Genomic DNA, 23,608 nt, shown 5'->3' with positions numbered 1-23,608 from the left:
TAGATAAAAAGTTAAGCGCTCACTGAAATGCTGTCACTCGATGGCCATGTTGCTCTGTCTTTCCCCTCCCCCTCATATTTCTCCAGGCCATGAGCTCTCTTCTCTTCCAGCCTTGCTGCAACGCTCTGGCTGGCTGCAGAGAAAACGTTTCTCCATGGAGCATATGGTACTACTGACCCCTTTTCCATTTAGATATGCACAGAAGCCGCCTCCTCGTACTGGAAACCTGAAAAAGAACAAGGAATCACTATCTGCATGGGCAGAAATTAACAAAAGTGATCCTTGCAGGAAGATTCCCAGATTTAGAGCACAGGGAACATCAGCCAACACTGTCCCTCCAGGATGCACTGGATCAGCTTAATTAGGAAGTCTGGAGTTTACAGGAGTTTTGTCCAACAGATTTGGAGTCTGGAGGGCACATGACTTGAGAAAAGCTAGAGCAGCGGTTCTCAACCTATGGGTCGCGACCCCATTTGGGGTCGATCGACCATTTCACGGGGGTCGCCAAGCAAGGCTGTCCGCCATTTTTTTCCCCTTTTCCGGTGGCCCAGCTGGTGGTCGGCCTGCTCCATCTCTGCCGCTTGCCAGCTACACCTCGGCCGGCGCAGGGGGCGGCACCACGCATGCGTGGCGCTCCCGGGCAGGGAAAGTCCTCGACCTACGACCGGTTGGGTAGTCCTCGACTTATGACCGGTTTAGTCCTTGACTTATGACCGGTTTAGTCCTTGACTTACAACCGGTTGGGGCATTAAAAAGGTTGAGAACCACTGAGCTAGAGTATAAATAATACACACACACACGCACGCACACAGACCTAAAGCAGAAAGTATTCATTTGAAGGCATTTTTCATTCTTGGAACAACTGCACAGCATGTGGTGGTCATATTCTCAACTGCTCACAGGACTAAAAGTCTCGCTTGGTAAGCCTAAATGACACAGTAGTCGAAACATGGCAGCTATTTCTAACTTCTGTCATGAGAAGAGATTTCAGAATATCCTCAGTGGAATCTAGAACCTGAGAGACGACTAGTCAAATCATCTTCCTGACACTTCAAATGCCTCCCAGAAATTGTCCTCAGAACTCTCTGTACATTTTAAATCCGAATTTTACAAGCTGTGAGCACTTCCTAAATAATAGGCGTTTGGCTACGATACTTGGTTTCCATATGTGGGAAGTCCCCGACTTACAACAATTGAGCCCAAAATGTATAACGTTAAGTGAGTTTTGCCCCATTTTACGACCTTTCTGGCCATACTTGTTAAGTGAATCATTGCAGTCGTTAAGTTAGTAACATGGTTGTTGAGTGAATGTGGCTTCCCTGTTGACTTTGCTTTTCAGAAGGATGCAAAAGCTGTTCACGTCACCCCGGCGCACTGCAACCATGATAAATATGAATCAGTTGCATCTATATTTTGATCAGATGACCACAGGGAGGCTGCAATGGTCATAAGTTGCTTTTTTCAGTGTGGTTGTAACTTTGAATGGTCACTAAACAAACTGTTTTAAGTGGAGGACTACCTGTATTTGCCCTGAGTCACTTTGGATAGGGAGAGTGCAAAGGCTGGCTTGAAACTCAACATAAAGACAACCAAGATCATGGCATCTGGCCCCTCTCAATTCCTGGCAAATAGATGGGGAAGAAATGGAGGTAGTGACAGATTTTATCTTCCTGGGCTCCAAGATCACCGCAGAAGGGGACTGCAGCCAAGAAATTAAAAGACGCTTGCTCCTGGGGAGAAAAGCTATGGCAAATCTAGGCAGCATACTAAAAAGCAGAGACATCACCCTGCCAACAAAAGTGCGTATAGTCAAGGCCATGGTTTTCCCAGTTGCAATGTATGGCTGTGAAAGTTGGACCATAAGAAAGGCTGAGCGCTAAAGAATTGAGGCCTTTGAACTATGGTGCTGGAGAAGACTCCTGTGAATCCCTTGGACTGCAAGGCGATCAAACCAGTCAGTCCTAGAGGAAATCAACCCTGACTGCTCTTTAGAAGGCCAGATCCTGAAGTTGAAACTCAAGTATTTTGGCCACTTAATGAGAAGGAAGGATTCACTGGAGAAGAGCCTAATGCTGGGAAAGATTGAGGGCAATAGAAGAAGGAGATGACAGAGAATGAGGTGGCTGGATGGAGTCACTGAAGCAGTAGGCGTGAGCTTAAATGGACTCCAGAAGATGGTAGAGGACAGGAAGGCCTGGAGGAACGTTGTCCATGGAGTCGCGATGGGTCAGACACGACTTCACAACTAACAACTTTGGATAGAAAAATTGGCAGCATATAAATTAGATGAATAATAATAATCTGAGCTATTAAATGCTGAGGGAGCATAAGATCCCTTTACCCAATCCAAATGTCCTGATTTGATCTGATTACTTTTCAAATAAGTATCCTTTTCTAAAGGGAGCTAAACCAACATTTTGAATTAAGGATTTGAATCAGACCAGGGGTGGTTGATACACCAACATACACAGTATGTTATGGCCAACTGGGCTGTTCCTCCTTGCTACAAAAATATCAAAATTGGTAGGAGAACCATCTGCTCTTGGAGGTAGTATATCATCTCAGCCATCCTGAACATCTAGTCCAGGGGTAGGCAACATTGGCTCTTTTATGACTCGTAGACTTCAACTCCCAGAATTCCTGAGGCAGCCATGCTGAGGGGAAAGGGAGAGGTTTCCAAGCTGAGCCATGTTGTCTCAGGAATTCTGGGAGTTGAAGTCCATGAGTCATAAAAGAGCCAAGGTTGCCTACCCCTGATCTAGTCCATCACAGCTGGTCAGCAGTGCAGGGACCATCAGATGGATGCACTATTGCCTGAGCAATTTTCTTCTCTTTTCCTCCCCTTTCTGTGCCTTATTTTTTGGAGAGAGAACCTTAGGTAAAAATTATCTTGATTTTTATGATTGGTTCAACCATTCAAACTGAAGTAGGATGTATGTAAATACTTTGAATAGTTAAATAGCTCCATAAATCCTATAAGCAAAGAAATAAAAACTTACTTACTGATTTTTAAACTCTGTGCCATTGGACCATTTCCAGATCTGGTTAACTTCTCTTGAGAGACCAAACCAGTAATGAGAGGAATGGAAAATATCCACCCAAAAATCCTAGGAGAAGAGAGATAATGTTTAGTAAAATCCTCATTTAAAATACTAATTGGGGAAAGAAAGTGTCAGTTATTTTTTACTGTCTACTGAATGCCAAAATACATCATGAAATAATTGGACTAAAATTAAATGCTACATAAAGAAGACCAAACTTACGACAACAGGTAGAACCAACAGCCTTAGAACTGACAATGAAGATACTGAAGTGATCAACAATTTCTGCCTTTAAGGATCTACTAGCAACAAAGGAACCATCAATTAAGAAATGCACTGCAGACTAGCAATTGGTAGGACAGCCATGAAAACTCTGGAAAAAATATCAATATGCTGTGTACACGTCTGCCACTTACAAAGATTCAGAACTGTGCAGACAATGGATTTCCCTCTGTGAAGGATGGATGTTGAAGAAGCAGGATCTAAAAAGATACTGAAGATTTTGAATGTTGAAATTGAAGAAGACTCCTGTGAATACCATGGATACTTAAGGGATGTGTCATAGAACAAATTCACCCAGAGCTCTTTGTTGAGGTACAAATGACTAGATCAGTGATGGCGAACCTTTTAGAGACCGAGTGCCCAAAAACTGGTCCCGCCCCTGCTCCACCCCCCACCTTGCCCCCACTCTGCCCCCCATCCCTGCCCCGCCTACCCACAGGACCACTCACCGTCTCCAGGACCTGCCGCAGATCACCCAGGCAGCCCAGCAGCGCTGTGGCGGCCACACCCTCTGCCCGCGCCCTGCAGCATCAACTGCATGATGGGGTGTGAGTGCAGAGTCTTGTCTATGCTGCCTGGCTGCCATGTCCTTGGCTGCGCTGCTCTGCGTGGGCCACGCTCGGGCGATTCTCCTTCAGGGGGGTTGCTGGAGAGGAGGGGGTCGTGGGGGGAGGCAAGGCTGGGGCAATGGTACTGGTGCCCACAGAGAGGGCTCCAAGTGCCACCTCTGGCACCCATGCCATAGGTTCGTCACCACTGGACTAGACTGAAATTAAAATGCTTTGGACACACTGTGTGAAGACCTAGCTCTCCGGAGGAGACTATTGGGAAGTTCTCAACTTACAACCAACCTTAAGCAACTGTTTGAAGTTACAAAGGCAGTGAAAAAAAGTAATTTTCAACCAGTCCTCATATTTATGATCGTAGCCTCCTGTGGTTCCAGGTTCTTGGGAAGAACTCGATAGGTGAAAAAAAGTTCCAAATCCAGTCTAAACATCTGGATCACTGTGGGGCAAGCCAATAATTAAGACAGCTCTGTGGTTCACTGGGTCATCCTTTTAGATGCTAAAGGTTGGTTGTAAGTTGAGAACTTCCCGATGGTCTCCTCCAGAGAGCTAGGTCTTCACACAGTGTGCCCAAAGTATTTTAATTTCGGTCTAGTGATTTGTACCTCAACAAAGAACTCTGGGTGAATTTGTTCAATGCCACATTTCTTAAGTATCCATGGTATTCTCAGCAGTCTTCTTCAATTTCAACATTCAAAATCTTCAATATCTTTTTATTTAAAGAAAGGTAGTGCAGTCTGATGCAACAAGTATGAACATTATGTGTTAGGCTGAACATTCTTTTACCCCAGTGCTGGATGGTCCCATTATATACACACATACAAGAACACATGCAGGAATGCAGCCACCAGGGATTGCGCTGATAGGTGTCCGGATCCACTTAATACACCCCCCCCCTCCCCCAAATGTATACAAGCACAATCCAGTCAAGGAAAGTCAGACAGATCCCAAAATAGAACTGTAAAGGACGACAGACATGAGAGTAAGTGAGCAGAAACAGTTAACTCACGCTAGCAGACAGAGTGGTTGGATCCAGGAAAAAGGAAACGGCAACCTCGGAGGGCTTTAACATAGTAAGAGACTTGGGCTGTTTAAGAAACCAGGCAGAGAGAACGGACGGACCGGTAACTAGGTCAAGGAGCCGAGTGCAGAGCCGCCCTGCAGCATAAGAAGGACTCCCAGCAATCTTGCATTACGCTCTGATGATGTCGGTAGTGTTAACCGACGAAAGGCTTAGCTTTTACATTAAACAGTTTTGTTTTAATACTATCCTGGTGTTCGGATTGTTTTATGGTATATACATATACATACATACATACATACATACATATACATATATATACATATATTATCTTTAATTACACTCAGGTATATACATATATATACATAGGTCTTTGGTTATTCGGGTTTTCTCCCGGGTAAAATTGGAAGTGTCTTGGCGACGTTTTGACGAAGTCCCATTCGTCATCTTCAGGCTGGTGTTTTCAGCTTCGTGTTTCGAGGAGCACGAAGCTGAAAACACCAGCCTGAAGATGACGAATGGGACTTTTGTCGAAACATCGCCAAGACACTTCCAATTTTACGCGGGAGAAAACCCGAATAACCAAAGACCTACATACAAACACCCGCGAAAACCTCAGAAAACATATATATATGGGCACACGTGCTGTTGCCCCAGCCCCGCCTCTCCCCACGGCCCCCTCACCAGCAGACTCCCGGAGGAGAGCAGCACAGCCAAGGACATGGCAGCCAGGCAACGGGGAGAAGACTCCACTCTTGTGCCCCATCATGTGCAGATGATGCTGCCGGGCATGGGCAGAGGGCATGGCCACCATGGTGCTGCAGGGCCGCCTGGGCGATCTGCTGCGGCAGGCCATGGAGGCAGTGGATGGCCCTGCAGGTGGGCAGGGTGGAGGGTGGAGCAGGGGTGGTGGAGCGGGGGCAGAGTGGGGACGGGCAGGGGGTTTTTGGGGCACTCGGTGTCTAAAAGGTTTGCCATCACTGATATGTAACAACAATAGTGGGAGTGACTTCCAACTTCCTGCTGGCCTCCCCATTGAATTAGCTTGTGTGAAGCTGGCAGGGAGCATTGGAAATCACGATCACATAACCACAGGAATGCTGCAAAGGATAGAACTTTGTGAATAAATTCAGCAAATTTTACATTGTAAATTTTATACAAATTTCAATGCCAGAGGTGTAATGGATCCTGGATTTTTATGCATTCTTTAAGTTCCCGGATTTTAGGGATCTTGATTCAAAAACTGCTTGGGCTAACATGAGAGAACAAACAGATAAACACAATTAGAATTTCAGTAGTACATACATTATTATTATATTAATAAATATGCCTGTTTTTATATTTGTGAACGCCAGGACAATTATCCAATTAATCAGGGTGACTACTTATTCCTTACCAGTTCCTTCTGAGTATCAATCACAGCCAAGGATGCATTAAATGAGGAACAGGACTTTAAACTGAGAGACCAATTCTTTTCTTCTTTTGATATATAGAGACATTTTCCACTGTAGCTAATCCATGAATCTGGACAGGCAACACTTTCAAGGGGACCACAAAGTGGACATGTTTCTGTCTTTTTAACTAGAAATAAAGCAAAATGGGACAAATTATAGAACTCACAATCAACTAGAGGTCTGACAACAAGGTTTGAATAGTTAATATTAAGCTACCTCACTTAAATTGTTGTGTGTTCTAGTCCTGTGTTAGACACAAACCCCGGTTGAGTGACCTTGGGCCAGTCACCATCTCTCTCTCAGGCCTAAGGAGGAGGAGGAGGAGGCAGGGACAAACCACTTCCAAAATCTTGCCCCCAAAATGACAGGGACTAGTCCAGGCAGTTGTTAGCAGTCACAATTGACACAAAGGCCACCCACTCACCCACCTACAGCAAAAACCTTATAGAGGTAGCCCTCGACTTACAAAAATTCATTTAGTGACCATTCAAAGTTACAACAGCACTGAAAAAGCGACTTATGACCATTTTCCCCACTTGCGACCATTGTAGCATTCCCTTGGTCATGTGATCAAAATTTGGATGCTTGGCAACTGGTTCATATTTAAGACGGTTGCAGCATCCTAGGGTCACATGCTCAGCTTCTGTGATCCTTCTGACAAGCCAAGTCAGTGGGGAAGCTAGAGTCACTTAACATGTTACTGACTTAACCACTGCAGTGACAAGAAAGATCGTAAAATGAGACATGTTCTGGATCAGCTAGTTAGATGAGAACTGTATGTTAGAATGTTTGGCATTTATAGGGTTAAGTGCTGTCCTCTTAAGAGATGGCTTATGGGTAATGTAGTTTAGCTATTCAGTAAATCCCATGTTAACAGGTCAGTAGGAGGGGCTACTAAGTTCATCACAGGATATCCTGGCTACATGCCAGTTTGGGAACGTCTTTGTCTGAGGTAAGCATGGGATCACTGGAGGACACACACGGTCTTAATTCACGCTAAATGTTGATGTGAAGGAATTAATGATTTTACCTATAAAGATGAACAAATATGCAACATCCAGATGAAACTACAGAAACGTGAGTTCTGACCAAGTATTCCTGAATAAATATTTGCTTTACAATCATCTTTGTTATCTGTCTGACCTTGGATTACAAAGCATCTTGATTCAGGTTCCAGAACAATAAAATCATTAATTCCTTCACATCAACTTCTAGAGTGAATTAAGACAGTGTGTGTCCTCTGGTGAATTTTTCCCACTTGCAACCATTGTAGCATTCCCTTGGTCATGTGATCAAAATTTGGATGCTTGGCAACTGGTTCATATTTAAGATGGTTGCAGCATCCCAGGGTCACATGATCAGCTTCTGTGATCCTTCTGACAAGCCAAGTCAATAACATGGTAACAACCATGTTATTGACTTAACCACTGCAGTGACAAGAAAGATCGTAAAATGGGACAAAACTCATTTAACAAATGTCTCACTTAGGAACATAAATTTGAGGCTCAATTGTAGTCCTAGGTTGTGCAATAAAACAAGAGAAATGGTCAGGAATGAAAAGTCATTAAATCAAATGCAAATTTATTTACGTTGGAATGTGCTTTCTTCTTCCTTTCCCGAGAGCCATGGTGGCGCAGTGGTTAGAATGCAGTATTGCAGGTTGATTCTGCCAACTGCCAGGAGTTCGATCCTGACCGGCTCAAGGTTGACTCAGCCTTCTGTTTAAAGAGGGCTGTAAAGCACTATGAAGTGGCATATAAGCACTGTGAAGCAGTATATAATCTGCTACTGCTATATCTGTGTTGACTTGCCATAGCATAGCAATCTTCTTTTCGTGCAGCATTTGTGTCAAAAAAATCCAGATGGCAATCACAGCAGTGCAATACCATTCTTGCCTCTTTTTTTTGATATGCAGGCAACATATGACATATTTATAAATAGTCTGGGATTCAATTGGGATTCAGTTGCACTGGCCCAAATATCGTTTTGACTTATTTGACACTCACCACTCCTACTTGCTGCTAGTTCCTTCCAAATCATTCTGTGCCTAAATGTAATCATTAATGTATGGGATGATCTTGATTTAAACAATAACACTAAAACAACGGAGAAAGTTAAATCCTTACTTACCAGCCAATGAAATTATAATAATGGTCAACGCTGCAATTACAACAACCGCTCCTACAGTGAATAGTTTGTCTGAAATGCACTTAGGTATGAGAGCTGAAAAACAGGCAAGAAAATATTAGGAGATGAAGTTCATGGTTTTATTATGATTGTTCAAATTTTTGTTAATGTTTTCACTGATTTATAAACCACTCAGGGTTGTAGTCAGACTATAGCATATTTAGATTTTTGTGATCCGACTTGCAACTGCTGACCCCACCATGGATAAACCCTGATAAACCTTGAATATCCCTCATCTTCCTCCCCTTTTTTCACAAGGAAAAACAAAAGGCAGTCAAAAGTGCTTCCAAGGAACCCCAGAAGCACAGCTTTGGTGTGGTTTTTTTTCTGTTTCTTTCCCCACAGAACATATGAAGTGGCTCTGGAGTGGCTAACAGCCAAATCCTTCTTGCATTTGTGGGAGACAAAGCCAATCTCAATCCCACTGCTCTTAAAATGTCCAAGAGCCCTACTAGAAGAAAAAGCTGACAACACTCGGGAGAGTATCATATTCAAGTCCTAAAAGTGATATTACAACGTAGTTCAAATATAGGACAGCACAGTGAAAAACAGAGTGTGCCACCTCGACTTCCTCATCTTCTGCAACAGCATTACAAAAATTAACCTGATCTTGTTCTTTTGAGACAAAGGTATCAACATCGATTCCTTCCCCCTCAGATGGATGATCTGGACCTCTCTCGCCAACCCTAATAACCAAAAGTCAACTGGCAGGGTTTCTGCCCTGGAAATGGGAAACACCCACCAAGGTGATGTGAGAAAACCATCAAAGGTACAGTGTTGGCCTGAAAGTCAGTTTTGTGAGGTTCTCCTTTTCGAAAGAAGGCACAGACCCAACGTCTTCTCCATAAAACCAGGGAGGGGGGATAAAGAATCCTTTTACTTAGGTGTGCCCCAGTTCCATCCACTTTGTTTTATTATTCACCCTCAAAGGTAACAAAGGGCCCCAGGCAGGCGTTCACCTTTGTTTTGATCAGCATTTCTTGCACTCTTTGCATCAGAGCTTCCAGGGGAAGATGCACTTGTCATCTCAGGAGTCAAACAATCACAGTATCGAGAAACTCCTTCTACCAGTACTGGAAGGCAGAAGACAATACAGGGAAGATACAGTTGTTGCTTCAGGAGTCAAATGATAACAACACCCAGAATCTCCTTCTGCCCCTAAAGCAGGGCTAGGCAACCTTGGCTCTTTTATGACTCGTGGACTTCAACTCCCAGAATTCCTGAGCCAGCATGGCTCAGCTTGGAAACCTTTCCCTTTCCCCTCAGCATGGCTGGCTCAGGAATTCTGGGAGTTGAAGTCCACGAGTCATAAAAGAGCCAAGGTTGCCTAGTCCTGCCCTAAAGGAAGGCAGAAAAACCCAAGAATGACAATACACAGTGTATTGTGCTCTAGTTTTGCTCTTGGGAAGACGCTGTCCCCAATACCCAACCAGGGCTCCTTATCTTTCTCAGTCAAAACAATTTAAAGAAATATTTTAAGTAGTTGAACCCTATCCCCAAATCTTGCACTACTGAATGTTCCCAGGCAGAATTCAAAGGATCTGCCAGAAATCTCATGAGAGTTGATCATCTTGTAAGATTTCAGGTGATTATATTAGGGGCAGTGCCTATGTCATAGGATAAAAACGGGCCTCTATCTGGAGTATTTCCATTGGGGTTTTTTGGTACACATTGGAAGACTTCCTTGCTTTTGCACAAGAATATCTATCTATCTATCTATCTATCTATCTATCTATCTATCTATCTATCTATCTATCTAAATTCTATTTGAAACTAACACTCTCTGATTTAGGGAGCCTCTTAAAGCTTAGAAGATCATCTGGATGAATCCTCTCAAATGTTCTTCCTGGTTCATCAGATTTAGAATATTTGCTTCCAATACATCTCTTACAATGAGAAGCAAGGATGACTGAAGAAAACAATCCTGCTAGTAACCAATTCTCTTACCAGTTCTCCTGATTTCTAACTTGAATCCAGTCAATCCCCAGATTGAAACTTACTTATTGTGATTCCTCTGCTTAGAATAGAAATCAATGTTTTTAGCCATATAATCAATAAGAGTTTTCCTCTGATTTCATCAGTGCCCCGGGGCTTTGCTCTTGCTTTCTGTAATTCTCAGCTAGGTGGAAGAAAAGTCTGAAATGCCTCACCTTTAATTTCTTCTGGCATCTTCCAAGCTGATGGGGAGGGTGGAATCAGGATTCAGACTGCATGGAAAGAAAAGAAATTGGTATCACTCATTCCTATATACAATATTGTTGATATACTTAAGATTTAATAGAAAAATTAATTGTAAAGACCAACTAATAACAACAGGTATCAGAATCAGCCTTAGTACTGACAATGAACATATGGACGTGATGGGACAGCTTCTGCCTTTTAGGATTAACCAGAGTAGTGCTTGGTAGAAGAGACATCAAGGTCCCATAAAAATAAAACAAGAAATCAATTTCTATGACATTATTTGGAGGGATTAAGCATCAAGACTGTTAAAAGAAAAAGGAATGTAAAAGTTGGTTTATTTGATTAAGGTTAGATGTTATCTTTGGTAGCCTTTAATGTACTTTTGCTAACCTGATTGAGTGAAGAGGTTTTAAAGATTTGTTTATAGAAAAGAGATGAGATACGGGAAGAAGAGATCTTTGGTTGAAACATTAGAGAAAGTGATAATTTACTAAAACTGTTTATACTTGTTATGGAGAGGGAAGTCATTTCTTTCTATATTTTCATCTTTCCTTCCTTCTCTGCACTTCTCACTTCCTTTTTATTTATTTTTTAGTTTGGTTTTATTTCTTAACTCTAACATTCAATAAAATTATTACAAAAGAGTTTAAAGCCGTGGTGGTGAATCTTTGGATTGGGTGCCAGTGGTGGCACTCAGAGCCTTCTCTGTGGGCACACGCTATCGCCCCAGTCCTAGGTCTTCAGCTGGGTTTTATAAAACATTTTCACTTTAGGCCTCTGCCGCCATGTGCAAAAAAAAAAAAAAAAAAGGTTCAGTCAGTCAATTTCAACTTCTTGGGGGGGGGAGATCTTGCAGAGTTGGAATTGATTGATTGAACTTTTTAGTCCCACCCAGTCTGCCATTACCACCGCAACCATACCTACCCAATTGGTCACACTCAGCCAATGGGCTACACCCAGCCAATGGGTCACACCCATCCGGCACTCAAGGATGCATAAGTGGGGTTTGGGTTGCAGTTTGGGCACTCAGTCTCTAAAAGATTCGCCATCACTGGTTTAAAGGAAAGCTATTTTTTCTCCACCGCAGTAGGAATCCTCAGAGTCACAATGCCCTCAGAGTCACAATGCCCTCAGAGTCACAAAGCGATGTGCTTCTTTGCGCTGCCTACAGCAGGAATTTTATCACAGGACTACAGAACACACCTAGTGTACTCACCAAAATGTACTAAACTAGTTCTACTAATCATTCCACCACAATATTCTTAGCACACGTGTGTCCCAAACTAGTGCATACCCTGCTTGTAAAATAAAGCCTGCAAACACAGTGGACCCCTGCACAAATTCTAGTCTCTCCAATGTGAAGCTGTTGTTGGAAAACAACCCTTAGGCAAAGGAGCCTGGCATGTATCTCCATGGTCACATGATCAAAATTCAGACATTTGGCAACTGACTCACATTTATGACGATTGCAGTGTCGCAAAGGGAGTCAATCACAGTGATGTGATTGATCCCCTTTGCGACCTTCTGAGAAGCAAAGTCAATGGAGAAGCCAAATTCATTTAACAACCGTGTTACTAACAACTGCAGTGACTCACTTAAGAACTGTGGCAAGAAAAATTGTAAAATGGGGCAAAACTCACTTAACAAAGGTTTCACTTAGCAACATAAATTTTGGGCTCAATTATGGTCTAAGGCAGGGGTAGGCAACCTTGGCTCTTTTATGACTTGTGGACTTCAACTCCCAGAATTCCTGAGCCAGCCACGCTGAAGGGAAAGGGAGGTTTCCAAGCTGAGCCATGCTGGCTCAGGAATTCTGGGAATTGAAGTCCACCAGTCATAAAAGAGCCAGGTTGCCTACCCCTGGTCTAAGCTGAGGATTATCTGTAATGCAAAAATCTGGTAGGTCGAACTACTGTCCAGGCAGCCCATTCAGCCTTGTTAGGCTGAGCCAGGAGCCCACCCACACTTGCATAATTATCCCACCTCTTCCACAGTATTTACTCCCAGTCCCTAGAGAGAAGCAACCCACGCTGGCCTCCACATCTTGCAACTGTTTATGCTGCCATAGTAACCCACCCCTCCCTTTGTCCCAAAGGTGTGTTTTCACAAGGCAACTGGACTTTCTTGTTTTTCTTTGAAGACTTTCCGCTTCTCATCCAATAAGTTTCTTCAGCTCTGATTAGATGGTGGGGAATGGAAGGATTTATATTCCTTGCAGACAGCTGGTCATTTACATTCTTTTAGAGTTGTTGAGGACTCCTCGAAGTTTATTTGTGCCCTCGGGATCACCTGATTAATGCAAATGGCTGTGGCGCCTTCTTGGAAGTGTTGAAAGGACTGTGTTGTAGATTGGAAATAGACAAATGAAATTCTTACATTCCCCACCATCCAGAGCAGAAGAAGCTTTTTGGATGAGAAGCGAAACGTCTTCAAAGAAAAACAATAAAGTCCAGTTGCCTGGTGAAAAAGCACCATTGGGACAACCGTGACCTGGATGACTGAGAATCTCCATTGATTACTCCTACCTTCTTTTCTGTTGCGCTTTACCCCAAATTTGACAGCCCTCCGCAGTTGCTGCTTTTTTACTCCTCGCGTGTCGCCAGCAGCAGATCACAAAGCGGTGAACAACGGGAGCGAGAGGGGGAAAAAATCGGCAGGTAAATTTATTTACCGCTCCCTTGCTCCGGTCTGTGCATAAAAATGCTTGGTCATCTTGCAGGGCACAGCAGAAAAAACGCGAAGAAATTCCTTCGCGCTATGATCGGGGCTGGCCTTCCGACAACCGAAGGAACCTTCCCAGCCCTAGACAGACCCAGAACTCCACCTCAGCGTGCAGCGCCCGAGTGTTTTTTGCCTCTACCGCCGTTTTGCAGCATTGAGCCTAAATAACAGCCGGCCGGGCTCGCCAGCAAAAGCACAAAGTGGAGTCCGGGCATACTGGAGAAACAGCCTCCCGCGATATTTTTGTTGTTGTTTCCAACGCCGCCGCCCCATCCAATCAAATTGCTGTGGCCAATTACAAAAAGCGGACGCCTTTGTCCGCAAGGCAAACCCCCAGGCCAACCGCACAAAAAAAAAAAAAAACAACGTAGAAGCAAAGTTGATTCCGCAACTTTGTTCCACTTAAAAGACGGGTGGACTTCAACTCCCAGAATTCCTCGGTCGAGAGACTCAGATTCACAGAGCCCAAATCACCACCCGCCTTACGTTTGTCTGAGAATCCCTTTTACAGCTTTTTTGGGTCCCCACAGTACCTCCACAAGGTCAGTTCCCTCGTACGCCCGAGATCGTTCACGAAGGGGGTCAATTCTTTGCCACCGGTGCCGACAGAGGGAAGGGCGACTTGTATTTATTCCAAGTGGTACTGCTGTCTCTCTGCCAGATCACTGGCAGGCAACCCTGTATTATCTGTCTCTTATAGGTATGGCCAAGGAGGTCTAGACCAGGGGTTCTCAACCTTGGCAACTTTAAGACTTGTGGACTTTAACTCCCAGAATTCCTCAGCCAGCTTTGCTGGCTGAGGAATTCTGGGAGTTGAAGTCCACAAGTCTTAAAGTTGCCAAGGTTGAGAACCCCTGGTTCTAGACCCAATCCAGGCAGCCCGTTCAGTCTTGTTAGGTTTCAAAATCTGGCCGCTGTTCGGGCTAAAAAAAGGTAATCTGCCCCTCCTTTCCTTCCAATTGCCCAGCGGCGAGTCTCGCGCCGCCCCCCCCCTCTTTTTGCTCCAGGTTTCCTGCAACAGGTCGCACAGTAGTTAAGGCGGCTAGCAGGAAAGTACTGCTCGGTGAAGGAACTTACTCGTTCCCCCCCCCCCCCGCCGCTCTTGTTCAGACCTGCCCATAAAAAGCGCCGCCACATAATGGAGCGCAGCATTAGGAACGCGGAGAAGCCAGGCAGCAGCTCCCTCCGGCGCCAAGAGCGAGGCTGGCTTTTCGAGGACCGCGAGGGATGCTTCCCCATCCCTGGTAGACCCAGAGCCCCCTTGCCCACCGGAGAGTGCAGCGCCTGAAGGTTTCTTTCCTCTCCTCGCGTTTTGCAGCACTGAGCCTAAATGACAGCCCGCCGGGCTTGCCACCAAAAGGGGACGCTAGAGGCCTTCCAAGTCGGTGAAATTGCAAAACCACCTGCCTTTATCTTGTAGCCATTGCCGCCCCATCCAATCAAATCACTGTATCGACTTTCTTTAAGAAAAGCGCGAAGCTCTGTCCGCAAACAAATAACGGATCTCTAGAACAGTGTTTCCCAAACTTGACAATTTTAAGGCATGAGGACTTCAACGCCCAGAATTCCACAGCGTTGAAGTCCTCATGCCTTAAAATTGTCAAGTTTGGGAAACACTGCTCTAGAACAAGAAACGTGGAGACGGCCGCTTTTGCTTGCTTTCTCCAAGAGAAGCGACTCCCCCTCGAGTTATGTTTCGAAATTTGGTCAATTTACGAGTTTCAACTCTCAGAATTCCTCAGTCCGCACGTCTTAAAAGTTGTCTAGGTGTGGAAACGCGACGTCAGAGCTCTCTCCCTTTCTCCCCCCTCCCCCAAGTCTGGGAGTAACTTATTCGTGTCTTCTCTAAGTGTGTATCTGACCCCACTTGGAAGAATCTATGGCCAATCATTGTGCACTCCTCCACAGTTATAGGCTGACTAGAACCCCCGAAGAAGTCATAGGATTGGTGATGTAGGGCAGTGGTGGCGAACCTATGGCACAGGTGCCGGAGGTGGCATTCAGAGCCCTCTCTGTGGGTATGCACACCATCACCTCAGTCCTAAGCCTTCAGCTGGGTTTTATAAAACCTTTTCACTCCGTTGCCATGTGCAAAAAAAAAAAAAAGTTTCAATCAGTCAATTTCAACTTCTTGTATGGAAAAAAAGAGCTTGCAAAGTTGGAATTGATTGATTGAACGTTTTAGTCCCATCCAGTCTGCCATTACTACCGTAGCCACGCCCATCCAATGGGCCACGCTCATCCAATGGGCCACACCCACTGACACCCGATGATGCATGGTTTTTAGCTTGCAGTTTGGGCACTCAGTCGCTAAAAGGTTCGTCATTGCTGCTCTATTCTGTTCTTTATTTGGTCTTTCTTGTAGGCCAGTTTGGTCTCTCCAGTAGTCAGTAAGCCTTCCTGATATACTAATTTCAGTGCATCTTCATCATTGTTCTTCAGATATTCTTCCAAAGCCATTTTTTCTCCTTCAACCATCTGATGTACTTGTAGCATTCCACGCCCACCTATTTGCCTTGGTAGATAAAGTCTGTCAATGTCATTATTATTATTATTATTATTATTATTATTATTATTATTATTATTATTATTATTATTATTATTACATGATAAAATAATATTAAGCAGTAAAATTATTAATTTAAACAAGAAATGTTATTAATAATATTGAATAATAAGGAAATGATTAATTAAGAAATTAAGATAAACTAGCTACCAGGGTATTTATTTCACTAGTGCAGACATGTCAAACACAAGGCCCGGGGACTGGATGCGGCCCACGAAGTGGTTTCATGTGGCCCGCGAAGCCATCCTGGAAACAGTGAGGGAATGGCCCCGCTGCCTTGGCTCTGGCCCAGGCTGGCTGGGAGCCAATGTACAATTTTGTGATGGCCATCTATGCTGAAACGCTTTCAGTCTTAGCTCCACAAAGCCGTCTGGAAACAGCGAGGAACCAGCCCCTGTCACGTCAGCCCCACCCCCTGGGTGCATACTGGGGAGGTGTCACCCTTTGTGAGGAATGAAGAAATGGACCGTGCCTTGGCTCTTGCCCCGGTCCCACCCCCTTCTGCCAGAGACCCTCAGATCTGTCCCACTCCTGCCCAGGCCCCACAGGCACCTTTGACGCGATATAGAGCTGGCCATGCCCACCCAGTAGGCCACACCCACTCCATCCATGCCCACCCAGTAGGCCGCACCCACCCTGGCCTCACACCCCCAGCCCCCAAGGGTAACCGCAATGCTGATGCAGCCCTCAATGAAATTGAATTTGACAACCCTGGTATAGGGTTTCCTGCCTGAGCAGAGGGTTGGACTAGAAGACCTTCAAAGTCCCTTCCAATTCTATTATTCTGTTCTGTTCTGTGGTGGCGAGGCTGAAACTCTGGGAGATAAGTGACTCTCAAATAACCTGGTTTTATCATAACAAATGTACAACACACACACAGAAACACAAAATAGTTAAAATCAAAGCAGCAGAGAGCTGAGAGAGATTAAAGAAAACAGAACAACAGAGAGGAAGATAATGGGGACGAATTCTGCTGAACTGCCTTTTGATCATAGATCCTGCAAGTGGTAGATGTGAGTAGGTGAAGAACAAGAATTCTGAACAATATATATTGTTCCAGCCACACAAATCTTTAGAGGCAATGGCTGGTAACTCTTAGAATTTTATTTATAAAATCATAGGAGAGAATAGAATAGAATAGAATAGAATAGAATAGAATAGAATAGAATAGAATAGAATAGAATAGAATAGAATAGAATAGAATCTTGGAGGTCTTCTAGTCCAGCCCCCTGCTTAAGCAGGAGAACGTACACCATCTCAGACAGAGGATTGTCCAGGCTCATCTTAAAGATCTCCAGTGATGGAGCGCCCACGATTTCTGGAGACAAGCTGTTCCACTGGTTGATTGTCCTCACTATCGGGAAATTTCTCCTTAATTCCAGGTTGCTTCTCTCTTTGATCAGTTTCCAACCATTTTTCTTGTCTTTCCCTCTTGTGCTCTGGTGAACAACCTGACCCCCTCCGCCTTGTGGCAGCCCCTCAGATACTGGAACACTGTTATCATGTCTCCCTATTTCTTCTTTTCTTTAGACTAGCCAAAGCCAAGTCCCGCAACCGTTCTTCCTATGTTTTAGCCTCCAGGCCTTTGATCATCACAAAGATATAAACTCAGAAGAATTCTATTCAAATAGCTCTTGATACTTAGTCCCTCTTGGATTATTACAAGATTTTTGTAAGAATCCAAGAGGGGTTTTTTTTACCATTGAACCTTTACGTTTTGTGCATGGCACAGCAATGCAGGCTTTTTTTGAAAGCACCAAGGTCTGCAGTGATCTGTGTCACTGGTATCATCAAGGGCCCCTAAGCTGTGATTAACTTTTGTATGGTTACTTTGGAGCAAAAGCAGCCTGCAGGACATCCAATGCAAAGAGCTTCTTTCTGTTTTCTATATGAGAAGATGCAATAAATCAGATCCTGTCCTATATGCAATATTTTGAATTGCAAACCTGATGTAACTGAAGATCACCACACAAGGGATGTGCTATGGCTGCTTAACCATGTTATATTACATCTCACAAAGTCTGTATTGCATTTAGCAGGCCAGCCCTACATTGGTCAGATTATAGCAGCCATCCTAAATCAGCTGTTTTGGTCCCGTAGTATCCGAAGCAAAACATCCAGATTCAGTCACAGCTTTGTGCCATACATACAGTATTAACCTTGTGAACTCTAAAGCTTCCTCCTTCCGTTATGTATTCAAGATGGACAGTGATTAATATTTATGTTACTTATATGTAAGGGTGAAGGTCTATACATATGTTGTATATAGTATGTTTTAAATGTGTGTTATGTATGTGTACACTTTGAGAGCAAGCAACTAAATTTCATTTTTAATGTGTGCCATTGTGCCCACAGTAAAAAATAACAATAAAGGTTATCTAATCTGTTGTTGTTAGTTGCGAAGTCGTTTCCGATCCATTGTGACCCCATGGACAACATTCCTCCAGGCCTTCCTGTCCACTACCATCTTCTGGAGTCTATTTAAGCTCACGCCTACTGCTTCAGTGACTCCATCCAGCCACCTCATTCTCTGTTGTCCCCTTCTTCTATTGCCCTCAATCTTTCCCAGCATTAGGCTCTTCTCCAGAGAGTCCTTCCATCTAATCATCTAATCTAATCTAATCTAATCTAATCTGTTTTTCAGATCTTTCTCTCAGTCACGAAGAAACGCCAAAAAGTTCTTTAGTCTTAGTTGCTGAAATACCTCAGCTTTGAAGAGTGAGATATTATTTGCTGCATTGTCTCAAACCACATCTTTTAGAACGACCGTTCTTATTTCCTGTGCATCATAAGATAAGATAGCTATAAACTCTGGTCAGAAAAAAAGGCAGGCTTAAATGTTATTTTGCAAACAGGAAATACATTATTCTCATGAGTCTGACCACAATCTCTTTCTCCATAGCATGCAGTCTCTTATTAAGTGAATGCCCCACCTAATATGGTTTTTCAGATTGCAATTTCTTCAGAGCAGGAATTCAGTCTTTTTTTTTCTTTTTTCTTTTCTTTTTTAAGATAATGAACATCTACCAATTCTATTTAGATAACAAGACAGCCTGGTAAAAAGATTGGTTTTACAGAGAGTTAGAAAAATGTGTGAATTTTGCTCTCAGGAAGGGAAGACAGTTGCTTGAAAAGGAAAAATTGGCTTCCAATTTGTTTGCTTCTAAGTTTGAGGACCCTAAGTCTTTTATACTGGGCGAGCATAATACATTTAATTAATAAGAATATAACACTACTGACTGTTGTTGAAAGCTCAAAGCTTGTACAGTCAAGGATGTTATTTGCTGCTTAAAAAGCAAAATAAAATACCAGAATATGCACATGCCTTCCTAAACAGAATGGAAAGGCACTGAGGTTTGTTTTGTTTTTTTAACTGAACATGGAACAAAGTGAAAAATGCAGATTGGGCTGGGACACCAACTTCCATAAAAGCTTGACTGATTGCCAGCAAACTCAGGGACATTGTTAGATATAATAATCTGAAGATAGATTTCCACACACGCACACCCGGGGTAAATATCATAAAATAAGATGGGCAGGAAATCCTACAGTCAGATAATCCTCAAATGGAGCCTTTCATTCTTTATCAGCAAGTGAATCAAAGAGATGCCAAGCCATCAATCTTGGAAACTTGGCTGATAACAGCTTCCCTGTTTGCAGTAAGAAGGAAAGGAAGAAGATGCCCTGTAACCAGATATTTAGAAAGAAATTAGTAAACCACATCCCCTCCAAAACTGACAGGGCAAGCCACAGTATTTAAACATAAAGCAAAGCCCACATTCCCTCACACTGATAATTACCAAAGAATCAGGACTGTACATTAAGTTGCAGTTCAAAAGATGTATTGTTAAAAGCCTATATATGGTGGAATATTCAAAGAATTTTTAGAAGGAGGGTAAAATTTACCCCACAATTGTTTTTGTTAGGTATTGTTACTGATTGTGATACTAAAGAGACCACATTGATGTTAAATTTAATTACAGCCACAAGGTTGTTAGTAGGGCAATGTTGGAAGAAGGAATCTTTGCCTACTTTGCAAGAGTGGTTTTTTAAAGTTTCTTATTTGGCGGAAATGGCAAAGATTTCGGCTTTTTTGAAGGATCAGTCGCAAGAGAAGTATTTTGCAGTATGGAAAAAATGGATAGATTTTATACAATATAAGTTGGATATAAAAATATTATTTAGTTTTTAAATAACTTATATTTAAAATTTAAAATATTTTATAGACTTTATTTTTTTATTTTTACTTTTTATTTTTATTATACTTTCTTTTATCTTTTTCTTTTTTCTTTTTCTTTATTCTTTTTCCTTTTAAGCATTTTTCTTTTGGTATTTATGTTTTTCTATATATATATTATTGTTAATTATTTTATAACTTGTTCAATTAATGTATTTAGATTTATTCATGGTTTATATCTTTTTTAAGATTTTTTGAAGAAATTTTAATTAAGCCTATATTCAGCTCTGGGAAGGTCGGGGGAGGGAATGGGAGGGTTGGGGAGGTTTGGGGAAGGGTTGTTTTGTTTTTGTAAAATTTTAAAAAATTCTCAATAAAAATGTATTTTAATTAAAAGCCTATACACAAGAATAGTCAACTAAAGTTCAATAGTAAATTGATGCCAGATAAGGCTCAATGGAAATTAAAGAGGGGTTGGAATTAACATAACAATGCTAAATTGATGACGTGCTTAACTTCTAAGTCTGCCTGCTCTTCTCTACACCTAGTTAGGTAACAAAATGTCTGCAAGCAAACAACCAAGCTCAGAAAGCACCAAGGACTTGACAGCTATTTCTTTAGAGAGAGAGATTTTCTGAAACAAATGTTCCTCTGCTTCAGTTAACTTCAGCACTTGCAAATTCCAGAAGTTAATCAAAGGCTAATGAGGAGATGGAATACTCCATTTTTTCAGTCCTAGTCCATGGATTTCTATTGTATTATCTTTTATTTTCCATGAACTTGTTTCTTTCTCTTGCAGAGGGAGGGGCTGGATTATTCCATTATATACATAACTGACAGCCATGCCTTACTTGTGGAGATCTGTACTGGAAGTCTGAGGCTACAAAATGGTGTGCTGGAGCCAGTCTACCTGACTTACAAGAGACAATTGTTATATTTTGTGACCTGATTGAGAATTTTGTGAACTAGTAATCCCTATTATATTCCTGTCATTTGGGGAGTTGACTTTGCCTTTCAGGTTTACATCATTTCCAGGTGTGAAAAAGGTTTCCTTCTTTCTATAGCCAAGCTGAGATGAATAACATTTTTTATATAGACAGGACCAGGTATCAACTGTCCCACTCATTCACCTAGCAAAGAAAGACTCCTGGACCATTATTTTGCCAATATATAATATAATTTACTAGAGCTTAATTATGGAAGTAGCAAAACTGGTTCTGGTAGTTTCCCTTCTCCTCCCGTATCTCCTCCCTACATTCCAATGTTCTTCACTCCGCCCCCCATTGCTATTGTCAGCCTGTCAGTTACTGAAGCTTGCTTTGCAGAATGGCAGCCATGCAGTGGTGGAATTCAAATATGTGAACAACCGGTTCTCTGTGTGGATGCCACTTCCGGAAGTCCATTCTGGGCCTGGGCAACAAAAAATTAGCTACTAGTTCTGCCGAAGTGGTGCGAACTGGCTGAATCTCACCATTACAGCCATGCCAGATAGGAATATAATAGTTGTCAATCATTCATATTTTTTATTAAAGGTGAACCTAACCGCAAGTGGAAAGAAGATTTGGAGTCAGAAGAATGTCAATAAATCAGAATAGAGCTGGAAGGAACCTTGAAGGTATTCTAGTCCAGCCCTATGCTCAAGTAGGAGACTCTATGCCATTGTTGAAGGAAAAATCTTCATCAGGGTGCAGTCCAAGCTGGGTATAAACAACACGGAGACTGCTTTAGAAAGAAGATTGTAGTTTATTGAAGAAGAGAACCAGACAGAAAGATGGCTCTGGAAAAAAAGTGACCACATGTAGTAGGGAGTGGGTTTTTATACCTTCTGGGGCTCTTGAGGTTGTTTCCTGTTCCTGTATGAGGCTTTGTATTTCCTGTGTCATGTACTTTGACCTGAGTCTGAGTGTGCCCCTTTGGCATCTGTGGGTTAATCCTATTATGTCCTGTCTTACAATTTGGGTGGGGTATATAGATTTTAAGGGTCTTTGTCTTTCTGATCTCTTCAGCTTCTAGCTGGAGGGCTCCAACCTTCCTGAATGGATTATTACATCTGCATTTCTAAAAGCTGGTTTATGCTTAGTTGTCTGGCTGGGGGGCGGAGGAGCAATTTCTGTCTTTTTTAAAATCTTCTCCATTATTCCTTTGTGGAAATATATTCTGCCTTTTTAATATTTCCCAAAATATTTCTTTCTCTGGATTCTCCCCACACCATTTCAGACAAGTGATTGTCCAGTCTTTTCTTAAAAGCCTAGTGATGAAGAACCTAACAACTTCTGAAGGCAAGCTTTTCCACTGGTTAATTGTCCTCACTGTTAGGAAGTTTCTCATTAATTCCAGGTTGCTTCTCTCTTTGATCAGTTCCCATCCATTGTTTCTTGCCTCTGGTTTTCATATCTACATCTGAAAGAAAGATTTTGCTTATCTAGGGGTTTTGAAGCTGTTGAAAATGAATTTGACATTGTATTGCATTCTAAAAATAAACATCTTATTACCAAAGTTTAAAAAATGCTGCTGAAATTGAATTTAGAAAGTGAATGTGTTAAATAGTGTATTTTTCAATAGATCTAAAATGTTTGACTATAATATAATACTTGAGCTGTGGGAAAATATATGGACTAAATGACTGAAATTGACATTCAGCTATAACATTAAAGAGAATTTCTATAAAATGAGATACCATTGATATTTAATGCCTGATAAATTTTTAAAGATGTGTAAAGGTGTTTCAAATGTTCACTGGAAATGTAGTTGCATGGAAAGTACTTTTCATGTTGGTGGACTTGTGACAAGGTAAAAAAAAGTGCTGGGACCAGATTTACATTTTAATTCAGAAGTTTCTTAAAATAAACATACAATGAAAACTATTTTTTTCTTTTAGGACTATTGGACAAAGAACTGAAAAAAAATTGAACTTTTTTGTTATTATAATGTCAAGCACAGGAAATCAGGAGCCAAAACAGTTTGAAAGAGTACAGGTGTATTGCATGCTAACATTCTCTACAAGAATCTGAACTACCAACAGTCAAAGCAAATTGGGGGCAGGTAAGAGCCAATGGAATTTCAAGGTGGGCTGGTCTTAGATCTCTTGTGGGCACGAATGGACTTGGGACTGATGATGCATTTGACCCCTCCCTCAGGCTCAGCCTTATTATCTCTCCTACATATACATGCTGACCCCAGTGATAATTTTATATGCTCAAAAGCATATAACGCCCACAATGGGGGGGAAAGCATTAACGCCCACAATGGAAGAATGTATTGAAAAAGTGACAAAATTGGCCGAGATGGCAACACTTTTAATTAAAGAAAAGAATATGACTAGTTTTGTTTCTAGTTGGAAACCATTTCTGGACTTTCTGCTCAAAGAGATAAAAATGACATTTTGATTTTGGATTTTGATGATTAAATA

General features: G+C 42.3%; 1 protein-coding gene across 5 annotated transcripts in view; it reads right to left on the bottom strand.

Moving 5' to 3' along the window:
- Window positions 1–14,770, bottom strand: part of LOC120314246 (C-type lectin domain family 2 member D-like) — a 30,434-nt gene extending 15,664 nt beyond the window's left edge. The window contains exons 1-7 of one of the 5 annotated variants that reach the window (XM_039357124.1): window positions 14,726–14,770; window positions 10,702–10,758; window positions 9,511–9,624; window positions 8,495–8,587; window positions 6,307–6,491; window positions 3,004–3,107; window positions 1–226 (exon numbers count right to left, since the gene is read on the bottom strand). The exon at window positions 1–226 is cut by the window's left edge and continues 503 nt beyond it. In XM_039357124.1, coding sequence (XP_039213058.1) covers window positions 73–226; window positions 3,004–3,107; window positions 6,307–6,491; window positions 8,495–8,587; window positions 9,511–9,624; window positions 10,702–10,720 — 669 coding nt within the window. In that variant the 5' untranslated portion in view covers window positions 10,721–10,758; window positions 14,726–14,770 and the 3' untranslated portion in view covers window positions 1–72. Of the gene's footprint in view, window positions 227–3,003; window positions 3,108–6,306; window positions 6,492–8,494; window positions 8,588–9,510; window positions 9,625–10,701; window positions 10,759–13,260; window positions 13,954–13,989; window positions 14,183–14,725 lie in introns of those variants that run through there. The other 4 variants (XM_039357123.1, XM_039357122.1, XM_039357125.1 and 1 more) reach the window with 4 other exon arrangements.
- Between the last annotated feature and the right edge of the window lie 8,838 nt (window positions 14,771–23,608).

The sequence above is a fragment of the Crotalus tigris genome, unplaced genomic scaffold, assembly GCF_016545835.1.
Source record: "Crotalus tigris isolate CLP2741 ecotype Arizona unplaced genomic scaffold, ASM1654583v1 scf7180000018867.1602434, whole genome shotgun sequence".
Lineage (NCBI taxonomy): Eukaryota > Metazoa > Chordata > Lepidosauria > Squamata > Viperidae > Crotalus > Crotalus tigris.
This window is presented reverse-complemented; position numbering and strand designations above follow the sequence as displayed.